The sequence below is a fragment of the Silurus meridionalis genome, chromosome 3, assembly GCF_014805685.1.
Source record: "Silurus meridionalis isolate SWU-2019-XX chromosome 3, ASM1480568v1, whole genome shotgun sequence".
NCBI lineage: Eukaryota > Metazoa > Chordata > Actinopteri > Siluriformes > Siluridae > Silurus > Silurus meridionalis.
Window position 1 is genome coordinate 10,704,270 of NC_060886.1, and position 15,445 is coordinate 10,719,714.

The following is a 15,445-nucleotide window of genomic DNA, read 5'->3' on the forward strand; positions in this document are numbered from 1 at the left end:
TTGAGCATCGTGTCAATGTCACAGCCTACCTGAGTATTGTTGCTGACCATGTCCATCCCTTTATGACCACAGTGTACCCATCTTCTGATGGCTACTTCCAGCAGGATAACGCGCCATGTCATTAAGCGCGAATCAGCTCAGACTGGTTTCTTGAACATATATATATATATATATATATATATATATATATATATATATATAGTTATTATATAATTATTATATATATATATATATATATATATATATATATATATATATATATATATATATATATATATATATATATATATAATAACTGATTGCTGTTGATAGACAAAAGCTATTTTTCCAAAGTTATCCTTCAGTTGGTATTTTCCTGAGTCAATTAATATTATTGCGACATCTAGTATTATTATTATTATTTAATAAATCAGTGCTCACAGAAATTATATTTAGAATCCCAAAGGGAAAGGGTGGCTGGTGCTTATAAATTCTGCAATTTTGGGATTTTTCATATATTAAATAATTGAATTAAACATAATTAAATAAAACATTAAAGTATTATAGTATTATAGCATTTAAATATCTCAGAATAAGAAGAGAAATTTCCCATCCCATGTCATACTTCAGGTAAAGGTTGCAATAGAGCAAAAGGAGAAATAATTACAGGGAGATTACTACTTTCTGCAGGCACTGTATATATTGCCACAATCACATTCTAATACGTTTGCAGCTGGAAATCTTTTCTGCAGTAATAGGAATTTCATATTTAATGCAAAGCTGAAAATAAGGGGATAAAGGATGAGACGTAAAGCACTCTAATTTGCAAAGGTTCCTTATTTTATAAAGCCCCCAGGAATACAAGGTCCATTAAAATGACCCCTTGGTGTCTTTAAATATAACAATTACTGCTCTACCTAGATATTCTCGTGCAGAAATAAAGGTAGTGACAGTCTTTATTAGCAACTGTTCAGTCTGATTTGTAAAAACAAAAGTGCTCTTTTCTGCCATTTATAGCCAAAGCTATACACCTTCAGTGGTTTTGAAATCAACATCACTGTGCAATACACAATACACAAGTGTTAGTATTTAATAAGCATGACCATATAAGCATAATGAGCATAATAAGCACCACACAAATTAAAACTCAGTTAATTCATCATTTAACTAAAAGGTTCATCAAAGCACAATTAACTTTTTTGTGCAATTGGCAGCAATCCATCGCTATTTTCTCAGTTCAAGGCAGTAATTTCTGTTTACTTATTGTTTGCTGTGGATTCTAATGTGGTCATATCATCAGATTTCCTATCTTTATACAGTGGATATAAAATGTCTACACACCGTTATAAAATGGCAGGTTTTTAAAAATAAACAACATAAATGTCAGACTTGTTTACATCTTTAATGTGATTGTCCAACAAACAAAGAATAAACAAATAAAATATTAAAATAAATATCTAATAATTGGAACATTTTAAATAATGAAAACAAAAATACCACCACTTGATTGCATAAGCCGGCACACCCCTACAAACTAATACTTTGCCAAAGCTCCTTTTGCCTTTATTATAGCAAAAGTCTTCATGAATAAGTCTCTATTACCTTCACATATCTAGACTTTGGAATTTTTTCCCACTCTTCTTTGCAAAAAAAGTTCAAATTGCTTCAAACTGTGAGTTGATCGTTTGTGTATGGCTTCTTTTAGGTTATTCCATAGGTTTTAAATGGGTTTGGGGTTCTGGGCTCTGGCTGGGCCATTCCAGGACTTTAATTATCCTTTTCTGAAGCGATGTCTGTTAATTTTGTTGTGTGCTTTAGGTCATTGTCAAATTGAAATGTGAAATTCTCTAAATTTTCCTCTTAATTTTCAGTGTTTTGAAAAAAGATAGAAGGTTTTGTGTCAAAATATATTAGTATTTAAAGCTATTCATTTTCCCATCTATCTTTGCAAGTGCCCCTGGCCCAGCTAAAGAGAAGCAGCCCCAAAGCATAATGCAACCCCCACCATGCTTCACTGTCGGTATTATATTCCTTGAATGATAACTCTGTATTGGATTTGCACCAAATATACCTTTTAGAATATAAAATTAAGTTCAACCTTTGTCTCATAAGACCATAACACATTTTCCCACATAGTTTGGGGTAACCTGAATAAATCTTTTAGCATAATTCAGTCAGACTTGTATAATCTTTTTTGTAAGAAATTGCTTCTATCTTGCCACCCTACCCAAGATGGCAGAAATCCCAGTAGTTTCTTTAGTGTTGCGGTTGGCCTTGTGGTAGCCTCCCTGATGAGCTTTCTCCTCAACTTTGAATGGTAATCCTGATATTTTCAATTTGCCTCTGTACATATTTTTCTCACACACCTTTTCTCCACATATTAATGATGGTTTTGACAGTGTTCCATATATTCAGTAGCTTCAATATACATTTATATCCATTTCCTTTAAATCCATTTCCTTTAAATTCCTTTTAATTTAAATTAAAGTCTTTGTGGCCCCTGGCTCTTAGTAGAAACAACCCCAAACTCTTAACATTCAAGCAAATTCTACAGCAACAGCTGACTTTTATCTGCTTTTAATCAGAATCACTTTTATTTATGGCAAGTGTATGCCATTTACCTACAGGCCTAATTTTAAATGGGTCTGGTTTACTCAGGGTGTTGTAGGTTTTATTTATTTTTTTAATGTTACCATAATGAATTTTTTTTTCCCCTCTGGATTTTTGTTTGTTGGAAGATCTCATTTAAGATGTAACCAGTCTGACATTTATTATTATTTCCAGTGTTGTGCTAGTTACTAAGAAAAGTAACTAGTTACAGTTACTAGTTACTTCATTTAAAAAGTAACTAAATGTATCACAAGCATTTCTGAAATAAATAAAAAAACAAGCTGAATAATATAATCAGAATCAAAAACTAAAGTGGCTTCTAATTCATAAAAGCTGTTGTGTTGAGCTCTTAAAAATGTTCCTTTCACAGCTTAAGTATGAAAACTATCAACAATGTACAACAGAACACCGGGTTAGCTTTTAGCTTCTAGCTTCGTAGAGGCATGGAGTTTCTGAAGGAGCTTCAACAGATTGGAGTTGCTGTTTATCGCAGTAGATAGGACCTTCGAACCAGAAAGACACAGCTTACATTTGACTAAAAGGTCTTTATGCTCAACTAAAGTGAAATAATGAGCATATTTCCACTTCAAGAAACTCGTCTTGCTCTTGCCTCGACTCGCCATTACTGCCGCATAGACCTGAATAAATGGAAACAGGCCCACAGTGCGTCTTCTTCGTGTTTACAGTGGTTCATCCACCAATCCTACAATGCGTCTCTGCTGTAAACAGGTTAGACTGTAGTCTACACTTCAGCCGAAATTAATTCATTTAAAAAAGTAACGGACAACGCACCATACGGTAACGGTAACCACATGTCCTATTCATCATGTTCATGTTTTTGACTATAGAAATGTGTGCATCTTATATCAGAGCAGTTAAAATTTGGTGATTTGACTACAATTAAAAAATAATACAATACAAAAATACTACAATTCTCTCATACTGACCACTGGATGTTCAACATGGCATATATATATATATATATATATATATATATATATATATATATATATATATATATATATATATATATATATATTAGAAGGCACCATGAAATTTTTTTAAAAATGCCTTTTCCACTGAAATGATAAAATCCAATCACATTTTCCACTCTGCCTCATTCTTGGCTGCTGTTGGCTGTATTCTATTTGTTGTTTTGTTCCCATCTGGTTCCAATCTTATCACCAAAATGATTGGACAATTTTGCAAATAGAGTACATGACCTGCTTTTGTAATTAGACAATATCAGGTGAATAAAGAGCTATTATACTGGGCATGTTTTTTACTCTCTTGCTTTAGAAGTGGAACTGCCCAGAGGAACTCTTGCTCAAACATTCGACTATGCTGAAACACTCATTATGCACCATTAAGCACAGGGCTTGTAGCATTCCCGGCTTCACACTAGTGCAAATGATGGAGGGAATACCAGAGGCTTCTCTGAGAGCACTAACCCTGCTAATGTGCTGCAACGTGTGTGGTGTAATTTGATAAAGCATTGTGTTATTGAACTTGCGGAGCTCTGCTGTAAACGTATTGCTTTTATTACATAGATGAAACCCTTAAAAAGTTATCGAGGTATGGGGTGTTTTGTAACAAACTTAACTGGATTATCTGAGCTACTTGTGGTGTTAAGACCTGAGGCTTTTACACAGTGCTATATTTTTTTTAATTTATGGCAGTAATTTGAGATATATTTGCTCCAACATCATACAATGCAGTTTAATTTAGTAGCCTGAATATTAATATGCCAGTATGTCAGCAACTGTTTTTCCAATCTGGGGCAAGCCTATTAATTCATGAATGTTAATATAGAAAAGGATTCTCTGATGGGCAAAAAATCCTGAAAAATCCTGGGATCCGGAAAAAAAAATTCGAATATTATGATAAATAGCATCAAATGGTAATCAATTTCTAGTCAGCTGTAGGAGGCGATGAGGATGCACACCAAAAACCATCACTCAGTTCATGCAGGCACCATAAAGTGTATGACTGATTAGTGAAAGAACAGATCGTAGGGATGTCTTTTAAATCCATATATCAAATCCAAATAGTCAACTTGTTACATCCCTATGAGCTGCCCATTCACTAGCTAGATCACTTGTTTAGAAAAGGCCTTCAAGGTTACATCTTTTGAACATTTTATGTGTATCTGGACAGGAAAATGTTCTTCAGGTCCAATTATGTAACTTTTTTAGAAGAACTTTCTATGTATCACCATGTATTGTATTATATACACACTAACTGTACAAAAGATATGAGCTTGCAAGGGGAAAAAAACTTAATATTTTTATAACTTACTTATGTATTATTAGGTTTAGTTTATGTATATTAAATAAAAAAAATTTTAAATAGGCCTTCAGAGAGCAGGTTGTTTCCAACTTACGATGGAGATGCGTTCCGATGACCCTATCGTAACTTAAAAATCAACACATGTCTTCAACACATGGCTTAGCCTGCCCAAGAGTCATATAGAATAGTATTAGTATAGGGTAGTATACTGTACTGTACATTGTTAATAATTTTTTAAATTACAGTACAAAATTTAGCAAAAAAAAAGCAATTTACAGTACCATACTGTATGAACTAAACAATATATATATATATATATATATATATATATATATATATATATTGTTTAGTTATATATATATATAAATAACGGAGCACCAAATATTTGAAAAAGTGCCTTAGACAAAAACAATCATTTTGAGATGTACCTCTGCCATGACAGGGCCGTTCGGAGCGCCCTCTGCACTTCTTCTCACTGGTTTCCATTGAGAGTGAACAGGATAGAGGATGCTCACACTTCTTGCCTGTCCAGCCCTCTTTGCACTCACACCTCCCACAGTGACATTGTCCATTGCCTACAGAAGCAATTAAGGATGCAAAATCGTCTGTAACATTTTTACATTTCCATGACACCAAGCTTTTATGCTGTATTTTAATCTCAATTTACAAGATATATATATATATAAAATAAAAAAAAACAGTTAACAAAAATTTACTCCTCGCAAGTGTTTCCATTCTAAAGCAAAACACACAGTCCTGATTGTTGAGATATTCCTTGTGATTAAACACAGATGTGAGTATGTTTTTCTTTCTTTCCTCATGTCTGTGAGCTCTGGCTAATCTGGCAGTCCCATGTTTACTGAAGGAACACGAAAGAAATACATCTCCACCCTTATTGTTTCAGTAAAATCTGCATTTCCACCACTGTTGTTTCTCAGGCTATTACTCCACATACATCATGTCATCATGTCCTTATTTCTTGAGCAAAACAATTACCCAGGGATCATAGTGTTACAGTGTTAATAAGGTTACATGATGCCTGTGCAAGCGTCTCATTATATAATCCTACATTAATCACTCATGATGTTGGGTTGATGTAGTTTGAGTTCCATTACCTAGATTGTTTGTCAGGTTGAGTTATCGGTCTTTCGAAGATTTGACGCTGAGCACTATGAAATTGTAGCTCAATGTCAATTTGGTATGTCACTGTCCCAAAATTGTTTAAGTTTACTCTGTCAAGTTTGGTAAATTGGAGAAAAAAGGGACAAATATTGAAAAAAATTATATTCATATTTCCCTATTTTGACATTTCTCCACTATATTTAATCAGAATTACATTTATACTTAATATATATTTTTAAAATAAGCCTTTAATAGTTTTGTTCCCTGGTAAATGACTGTCTGTCCCCACATTTATGCTTCTACCAGAACACTAAATTTTTAAATCATCTGTTCTCCATTGCCATTTTAAGCTTTTTCTGTGTTTATCTAAAATTATGGAACAATCTGTCTTTTATATGAGGCATGCCATGTTCAAAGATGTTATTTAATGTAATGTTATGATGTTATGCATAGCACTTTCACTCATCCACTGATTTAAAATTTTTAATTATAAATATATAAATACATAATAATTTCTCATACCCAACATAAGAAGACAGTAACTCACCCAACTCAATATAACAACAGTTATTAGATAGAAGATGTGGCTTCCCAATCTATAAACCAATATACAGTATCTCACTAAAGTTAGTGCATCCCTCACATTTCAGCAACCATTTTAGTGTATCTTCTTAAGGGCAATACTGTAGAAATGATACTTGGCTATATTTTAGACTAGTCAGTGTGCAGCTTGTATAGCAGTATTGAGTTATTTTCAGAGGACAGTAAATCTGTTCTGCAATACAAACTGCACATTGACTAGTGTAAAATATATATATATATAAGTTTCATTTCTACAGTATTGTCCCTTGAGGAGATTATACTAAAATGGTGCGTGACTAATGCAGTGCGCATTTCAGTTCAACCATTTTTATTGAAAATATAAATAAATACATATAAAAGAGGCGACGCTTTCTTGATTCAGAAATAAAATAATAATAATAATAATAATAAACTCCACCGAAAACGTATTTTTAATCACTAAACATAAGTTTTACTGATGCGGCCAGTTTCAAATCAAGCACCAAAATCCACCATGATGCACACATCTGGCAATTGAAACCGTTTTGGTGTCCTGATGATTTACTTAATTTAAAAAAACATAATTACTTTAAAACATTTTAAAGAATATTTTGTCTTTATGCATGTTGAGTATAGATTCACTAACAATAAATATACATTTGCATATAGCATCTGTAATGTATTGTTCCATGCCCATGTTAATTAAACTTGAAAAATATTAATTTAAGGTACATTTGGAACAAATACACACACACACACACACACATATATATATATATATATATATATATATATATATATATATATATATATATATATATATATATATATATGGATGATATATAGGATATATACTATATATGGATCTAGGAGAAACAACTTTACAGCAATATCATTTAAACACTGGTCCTGGTATCTATGTCACTGGACAAAGCTTAATTTTTAAAGCCGAGGCAAATGACCTCACAAGGTCGGCATTCTTTAATCTGCCCAGGCTTTTAATCTTCCCTCCAAACACTCAAATCTCTAAAGACTGATCATCCAATAACTGCCAGGAAACCAAACAGGCTACATCAAATCAGATCCCGTTCCTCAACTTAAATTTTATATCCACCTAATCATATACACAAGATTATGTGACTCTTACAAACCACTAGTTTGTTCATCTGGAAGAAGGTATAATCCAATTATTTACCTACAAAATTGAAAACTTTTTAAGTTAAGAATGTTATAAATGTTGAAAGTTGTCAAAAAACTAGAGCTTAGCACAGGTTTACCCAAGTTAATGCCACATTTAAAAAAAACTTTGAACGGACAATTTAAGCAAATCCAATTAACATTTAAGGTGCTTGTTTTACCAAAGCAGAACTTATCGGAGTATCTGTCATATGTGGCCTGGCAGCTCCTCTCATCACACTCGCATGTGTCTCCGTGGATGTCACCCCAGTCCCCTGATGGATCTACATCATAGCAGGTACATTCTCCACATACACATGTCCCTGCCAAGAAAAATAGTAGAAGTGTGAGTGAATGCTAAGTGTAACAATACCAAGCTTTATACATTTTATAGAGCATATTCACAAACTTCATGAAACCAAAATCTTACAATTATACAACATCTGACATACAACTACTGGTCAATCTGTGGTTTCTGCACTGTTTAATGCTTTTAACCATGAAATATTGTCACTCTTGTAACTACATATATTCTCCTATAAGTTGGAGTGAATACTGCAGAGTGGTGGACGAAGTACACAAAGCATATACTTGAGTAAAAGTACAGATACAGCAAGTAAAAAAATACTTCTTTTCACCTACTTTATAAAAACTGCGTAAATGAGGCCACGGGTGTTGTGGCCAGTTCGAGTCAGGAGTTTCTTTCATCATTTATTAGACTCAAAATGTTTTGCTTGCTGTTGAACTGATGCTGAACTGTGTTCGTGCTAAGTACAGTAGATACCAAGCGGCAATCAAAACACGTTCAAAAGAGAGAGAGCTCTATCCTGATTGGTGGCTTGCTGTGTGTTTGACTAGTTTTTATCCACTCATAAAAAAATAAAAACTGATTTCTTACAGTGTAGTTGAGTAAAAAGTAAGATATTTGACTTTGAAATGTAGTAAAGTTGAAGTCTCCCCAAATATAAATATTCCATTAAAATACAGATACAATTACAAATTACATTTAAATCTTACATTTGTTACTGTCCAGCACTGACAATAAATATTTTTTGAACAACTTTGATATAAATAACCTAATAATTAAAGTTTAATGTGTGTTTTTTTTCTAATAGTGAATAACTTAAATGCTGTTTAAGGGGAGAAATGGCTTTAACCATCTCCAAAAATATTCTGGAATAGATTCACAGAGGAACAGAGTCAAGGGAAACACCTCCACTTGGATGCACTCAAGCCAAGCTGCTACACTACTCAAAATCCTATTTTCTCTCATCTGCTCCAGTGAAGAGAGAGCACACGGATATCCCTGCCATCTGCCAGCCTCATTCTGCTGCTGCCACCGGTCTGACCTGCAATAACCTTACATCCTGTGTGTACTCAATACACTTTATTCTTCTTTGATGTAGTACATTTACATCGTTTTTCTTCATTTAGGAGCATCAGTATATTTATATAATGACTGGCTGACTGTGGGGGGTAACACTGTTGCCTCATAGCGGCAAGGACGATGGTTTATTTCTGAGCCTGTGTTCTTTTCTGTGAGGAGTTTTCCATATTCTTCCCATTTAGGTTTCCATATATTGTTCCCTAGGAATAAATGTGTTAATGCGTATCCATGGCACCCTGCTGTAGCATCCACTGCAGGTTACTAAATGTGCTAGATGAGCATCAACCACATTTTTAGTTATGTTGATCCAGTATGTATTTGTTCTGTACGTATTTAGGGTTTGATTTCTAAATGTATTTGTTACCAACCTGTTAGTAGCCTAGCAACAAAAAATTTACTTTTCATACTATGTACTGTATATTAACTATATACTGTTACTTACTGTTAATTCAATGGCAATTATAGATTCTTTTTTTTTTCTGAATGCAGCTTTTTCAGCATTTGTCCTGTACTTTAGGGTTGTTGACACTTCAATTTTACATTTAATGAATAAGCTATTTCTGGGACTAAAAGGTTGAATGGCTAAATGTAAAAGGGATGTTGGCATTTAACTAGATACCAGCAATCCACTGAGAGCTATCAACTGCAAAGTAGAACAGGTAATTGAAGCCTTGGAATAGAATACTAAAATAGAAGTGGCTGAAAAGAGACAAAGCACTTCTGTTTTTGCCCTGGAACAAACAAACATTGTGCTATTTCTTTTTCTTTTTAACGCAATGCAAAATTGCTCTGAAACGCCTTTGGTCTAAACGTTTCTCAATGTGTGTTTAAAATCTCACGGATCTTTAAGGATGTACATTTTATTTTGCATTTAAGTTAAGTTTGGGCGTTGAATGGTGCATTTCATTTGTATTTAAATTACATTTTGAAATTAATATTAAAAGTTAGAACATTTAGTAGGAACACCTGTACACCTGGTCATGTAGCAGTAACTCAATCATGCAAATACAGGTCAAGTATCGAACTTTAAAATTAAGAAAAATCTATTTTTGTGATTTTGTGACATGAATGTTGGGTGTATTTTGGTTTAGTTGTTTGTAGGGCTGTAGCTATCGATTATTTTAGTAATCGTGTATTCTATTTTACAAATATTTTTATTATTCCCGATGGAAGTTTTTTTCCCGATGCCGTGCAGCTCAGAACACAGGTGAGGTGCGTTTTTTTGTTTCCGTTCAGAAATTTCATTGGTCTAATGTAATGGGGTTCAGTTTTTTTTTGGCTTGAAGTTTGTGAAACCGGGAAAAATTCATAAATTATCCGTTTTGTTGTTTAAGCCACGGGGTTCAAAACGTGGGAAAAAAGTAGCGGCTTATAGTCCGAAAAATAAGGTACATTGTTCCGTCTCCTCCAGAGCTGATTGTTAGATTGTTAGAGTCCTGTGCAGGGATCAGAGGCAGAGTTTGATACCATGCAATTCTATTAATTGTAGCCCATTTCATCTTCTATATGTTTATTCTTCTGGCACTACAGAGAGGGTGACACTGCACAATTAGCTAAAAACTCAGTTGTGTCAGTAATAATGGTCCGTGTGGAAACACAGTGCTTTGTGTGTAGTAAAATGGACTAAACAAAGTATTGAGGCAAATAATTTGCCTGATTGCGTTTTTTTTGTATTTGTTATTACTCGAAGAATCATTTCAGCCTTAGCTGTTTGTGCACAAACTGCCAGAGGTCAGAGGTGAGAGAAAAGTATCTCAGACAGCATAACATGCCAAACCCTGAGGTGGATTGGGGCAAAAGTTGAGACCACTTTGGATTTCACTCCTTACAGCTAAAAACATGAATCTGAGGCTACAATGGACACAGCCTCAACAAAACAGGACTGTTTGTAAAAATGGTTCTGTTTTCTAAAACACTGAAATTTGATCAAAGCAATCTGGAATTACATTAATGGCATTTGGCAGACGGCCTTATCTAGAGTGACCTATGTTTATAAAGCTATGTAGACAATGGTCTTGCCACTAATGGCAGTTTAGTATTCCTGGGATTTGAATGCATAACCTTCCAATCTAAGTTTACCCACTGAGCTAGTTTATACAAAATGGCCTCCTTTTGATCTCCTTGCTTGAATCTAAACATTTCAAGCATCCACTGATGTTTGCAGTTCAGAGAGGGACCAAGAAAGAGAAAGAGCGAGAGAATTTCTCTCACAGTTACAAGACTACAGGCATTACATAAACCTCACTTCACAACATTTTGCTGAAGACTGCCTGGCAGAATCCGTTCTGTCTTCAGAGTTCAGAGTAATCCAGAACCAAATGGCTTAAATACAATGGCACAGAGAAAGATGACACATTTGCATTTTGCATTTTCTGCATGCACACTATGATTTGCATTGAGTAATGCATAAAAGACCTACTTGTTAGTTCTACCAGGCAGTGTATCCTTTCTGTGCCAATAACTGTGACATAGTGCCAGGCCAAACATTTTCTCCCACCACAGCACTGACTAATTACCAATTCATTCACTTGTAGTCATTGACTTGTGATGCCCTAGAAGATTTTTTTTCTTTGTACCAGTCCTTCTCCTGATTTTTCACTAGTCTGGGAACAGAGCCAAAAGGGGTCCCATTGTCATCTATACCTGTAGACTCCAGTTACTTATGCAGTACGAGGCTGAGATGTGGCACGAAGCCAAACACACAGTCCATGTGCCTTCTCTCAGGAAAACCCCTCTACTGTACTCCTGTAATAACACTATGGAATCACTGCAATAGCACCTCTATCAACTGCCTAAGCAGAATCAGGATGGCGCAAGTGATGCTGCATGAAGCAACGAACCTCGGTTGCTGCAGATTTTGCCATCTGGAGACGTGCATCTCCGCCTGCTTTCCCATGGGCTAATGTCACACTGGAATTCGCATTTATCTCCATGCCAACCAGCCGAGCAGTAACAGTTTCCACAGTAACACATTCCATGGCCTGCAACCAAAGATGACAGGAGAAAGAGAGAGAGAGAGAAAAAAAAGTGAGAGAGAAACACATATCACAGCTACAGTAGGTAAGTCTTAGAGTTGAATGTCTCTCACATATCTTGTCCCCCAAAAGCAAACATCGCATTGCATATTATCCAGTCATTTCAATGCAGTTTTAATTGATGCTTTTATTTATTTATTTATTTATTTATTTATTTATTTATTTATATTTTTGCTGAACCTTTTTGAACGGTGGAAGGACTGTCTCCTGATAATTCCCAGGAGCAAAGCAGAATACACATTTCCCAAATTAACTCATAATGTAGTTAATTGAAGTGGACCAACTGGGGCTGCAAAGCCTCAGAGTGTAGAAGGTGCCTATCTTTATTAGATATAATTAACCTTGGCAATATAAAATAATAACAATAAGAACAAATATATGCATATATTTTTTCTAAATGAAAAGAATGGAACAAAGACAATTATTTTGCATTAAGAATCACTGGGCAGCAAAAGTAATGTGGACTAATCCATTGGGGTTAAGGGAAGGGCTAAACAGCCCAATCCCTTATTCTGGCCTCATACTATCCCCATTCATACATTTAGCATGTACGCTTTACATTAAAAAGGATGTACAGTATATAGTGTAGCATCAAATGTTTTTAATAGACTGAATAAGTACCTTAATGAGATACTGTACTGTATATATACATAAAGATAAGCATTACATAAGATATCACTTGTCTAATTAACTTCCAGAGAGATTAAATCATTTGTTAAAGCTCCTAATACAAATGAAGTTGTTTCCCAGATGTACAGTGTTAAACACATAACATTTAATGAAGCATTAAGATAAATATTATGCTTGAGCATGTTGCTACAACGACAACATACGGTTTAATAGTATTTTTTTCTATTGTGATTGATAGTGTTTAGAACCTGACCTTGACCTCATTATTACGCTGATCTATTATGTATCATAAATGTGTTGTATTATTTTTATTGCACGTTCTGAATGAAAATCAGTAGGAGTAAGACAGAGTACATGTGTGTGAATGCGAGGGAGGGCAGTGGAGTGTAGTGGTGGTTGCAGTGAAAAGAGGAGGAGAAGGTGGAGGAGTTCAGGTACCTGGGGTCAACAGTGCCAAGTAATGGAGAGTGTGTTAGAGAAGTAAAAAAAAAGAGTGCAAGCAGGGTGGAGTGGGTGGAGAAGAGTGATAGCAGGAGTGATTTGTGATAGAAGGGGATTTGCAAGAGTGAAAGGGAAAGTTTATAGGACTGTGGTGAGACCTGTGATGTTGTATGGATTAGAGACAGTGGCATTGAGTAAAAGACAGAAGGTGGAGCTGGAGGTAGCAGAGCTGAAGATGTTGAGGTTTTTGTTGGGAGTGATGAGGATGGACAGGATTAGAAATAAGTTGATTAGAAGAACAGCGCATGTAGGATGTTTTGGAGACAAGGTGAGGGAGGCAAGGTTGAGATGGTTTGGACATGTGCAGAGGAGGGACATGGGGCATATCGGTAGGAGAATGCTGAGGATGGAGCCACCAGGTTTATGGATGTGGTGAGGGAAGACATGCAGGTAGTTTGGTTGAAAGAGGCAGATGTAGAGAACAGGGAAGTATGGCGACGAATGATCCGCTGTAGCGACCCCTAATGGGAGAATCCGAAAGAAGAAAAAAGAAGATTTTTATTGCACGTTCTTGCACGTAATGACTGTGTTTGTTAATTGTTAAATGTTTTACAATCTAATATGTTTTATGATGTACGCCTGGGAGAAGAGTTTATAAGAGCTATGAACAATCATTTATATTACAGAGAAAACAGACAGCACAAACTCCTCTGTCCTGAAAAGTTTCCTAAGGGAGAAAACTGATTTGTTACTAAGCACTAAAATTCAGGACACTGTCCATAAATGTTATATAAATGTCTCCTCGAAGAACACCGTACTACTGTATAAACATGTTTTTGAATCTTATTTTTAATTTTTAATTATAATTAGGCTCAGATTGTGTGGAGAGCCTGGTCCGTGAATTAGATGTTACTATGGAAACAAAAACGCATTCGAAAGAGCGTGTTATTAAAAGCCTGTCATTCGTGTTACAGCCGGAACCAGTGTCAGAGCCCTGCTGTTATAGAAAGTGAATCAACACGCTCTGATTAGAGATGTCAACAGCGCTATGGTACAAAAGCAATTAAATTGATTCTGCGATATTCGTCCAGTGTGACACTGGGAGATGTGATAAAGAGAAGTAGATATGAATGATTAGTGAGGCGTACCTCCACAAACCTCCCCTGAATCCTCATCTAGGCACTGGTTGTCATCACACTCGCAGTGGGTGCCACTGATGAGACTTTTACCATCGGGATTGTTGCAAATGCAGCTGCCGCAGTGGCATGTTCCTGTTGGTAACACACACGCACACACAACCATACATAGCCATCCTTTCAGTACCACTTATCACTCAACATGCAGGCATGCACATATACAAACAGACATGCACATAGTTCACACAAGCCTTTAAGCAGACACCTGACACCTAGCTGCAAATTCATATGAACACCCCACAGGCATTGGACTACACACACACACACACACACACACACACATATTCACACACTAAAGTGATAGAAGGATGGACTGGAGAGACAGAGAGTAGTAAAAGTAAGGGCGCTGGAGTTGCTACCTCAGAATAAATTGCACACAAACAAACACACACACACACACACACACACACACACACACACACACACACACACACACACACACAAACACACACACACACACACAAGTTCAGCATAAAACTGCTTTAAATCTTTATCAGAAACAGTAATGAGAATGAGATGATGTGGATCTAAGCAAGCCAGAGGCAGATGCTTCAGCAAGGACTGTGACAGCTGCATCTCCTTCCTCAGAAGTCCAGGTTAAAGGTCATGAGCAAGTTCATTTGTACACATTTATATACACACACTCACACACAAACGCATTACATATGCAGTGAACCTGTATATGTGTCCACATCTACTTGCTTGAATTAATGGCTATACAGAATATAGCACTGGTTTTTCAACCCAAACTATTTTCTTAAAATTACAAATGTATTTGGGGGATTTAGTAATGTATTTTTCCACATTTCAAGATTAAAATCAAGGGGTGATTCTGAAGGAAGAGTACAGTAAGAGTGTAGTGGAGGTGAAGAGAGTTTGATAGGGTGATGATCGTGAAGGTGGAAGTTGAAGGATGATGATAAATGTCATCAGTGCCTATGCTCCACAAGTTGGCTGTGAGATGGAGGAAAAGGAAAGATTCTGGAGTGAATTAGATGACGTGGTAGATGGTGTACCTA

General features: G+C 35.5%; 1 protein-coding gene across 1 annotated transcript in view; it reads right to left on the reverse strand.

Annotated features, from left to right (window-relative positions):
- The window catches only part of itgbl1 (integrin, beta-like 1), a 59,968-nt gene that overhangs the window by 26,298 nt on the left and 18,225 nt on the right, over positions 1-15,445 (reverse strand). The window contains exons 4-7 of the mRNA XM_046845013.1: positions 14,379-14,501; positions 11,965-12,105; positions 7,920-8,060; positions 5,307-5,453 (exon numbers count right to left, since the gene is read on the reverse strand). Coding sequence (XP_046700969.1) covers positions 5,307-5,453; positions 7,920-8,060; positions 11,965-12,105; positions 14,379-14,501 — 552 coding nt within the window. The remainder of the gene's footprint in view (positions 1-5,306; positions 5,454-7,919; positions 8,061-11,964; positions 12,106-14,378; positions 14,502-15,445) is intronic.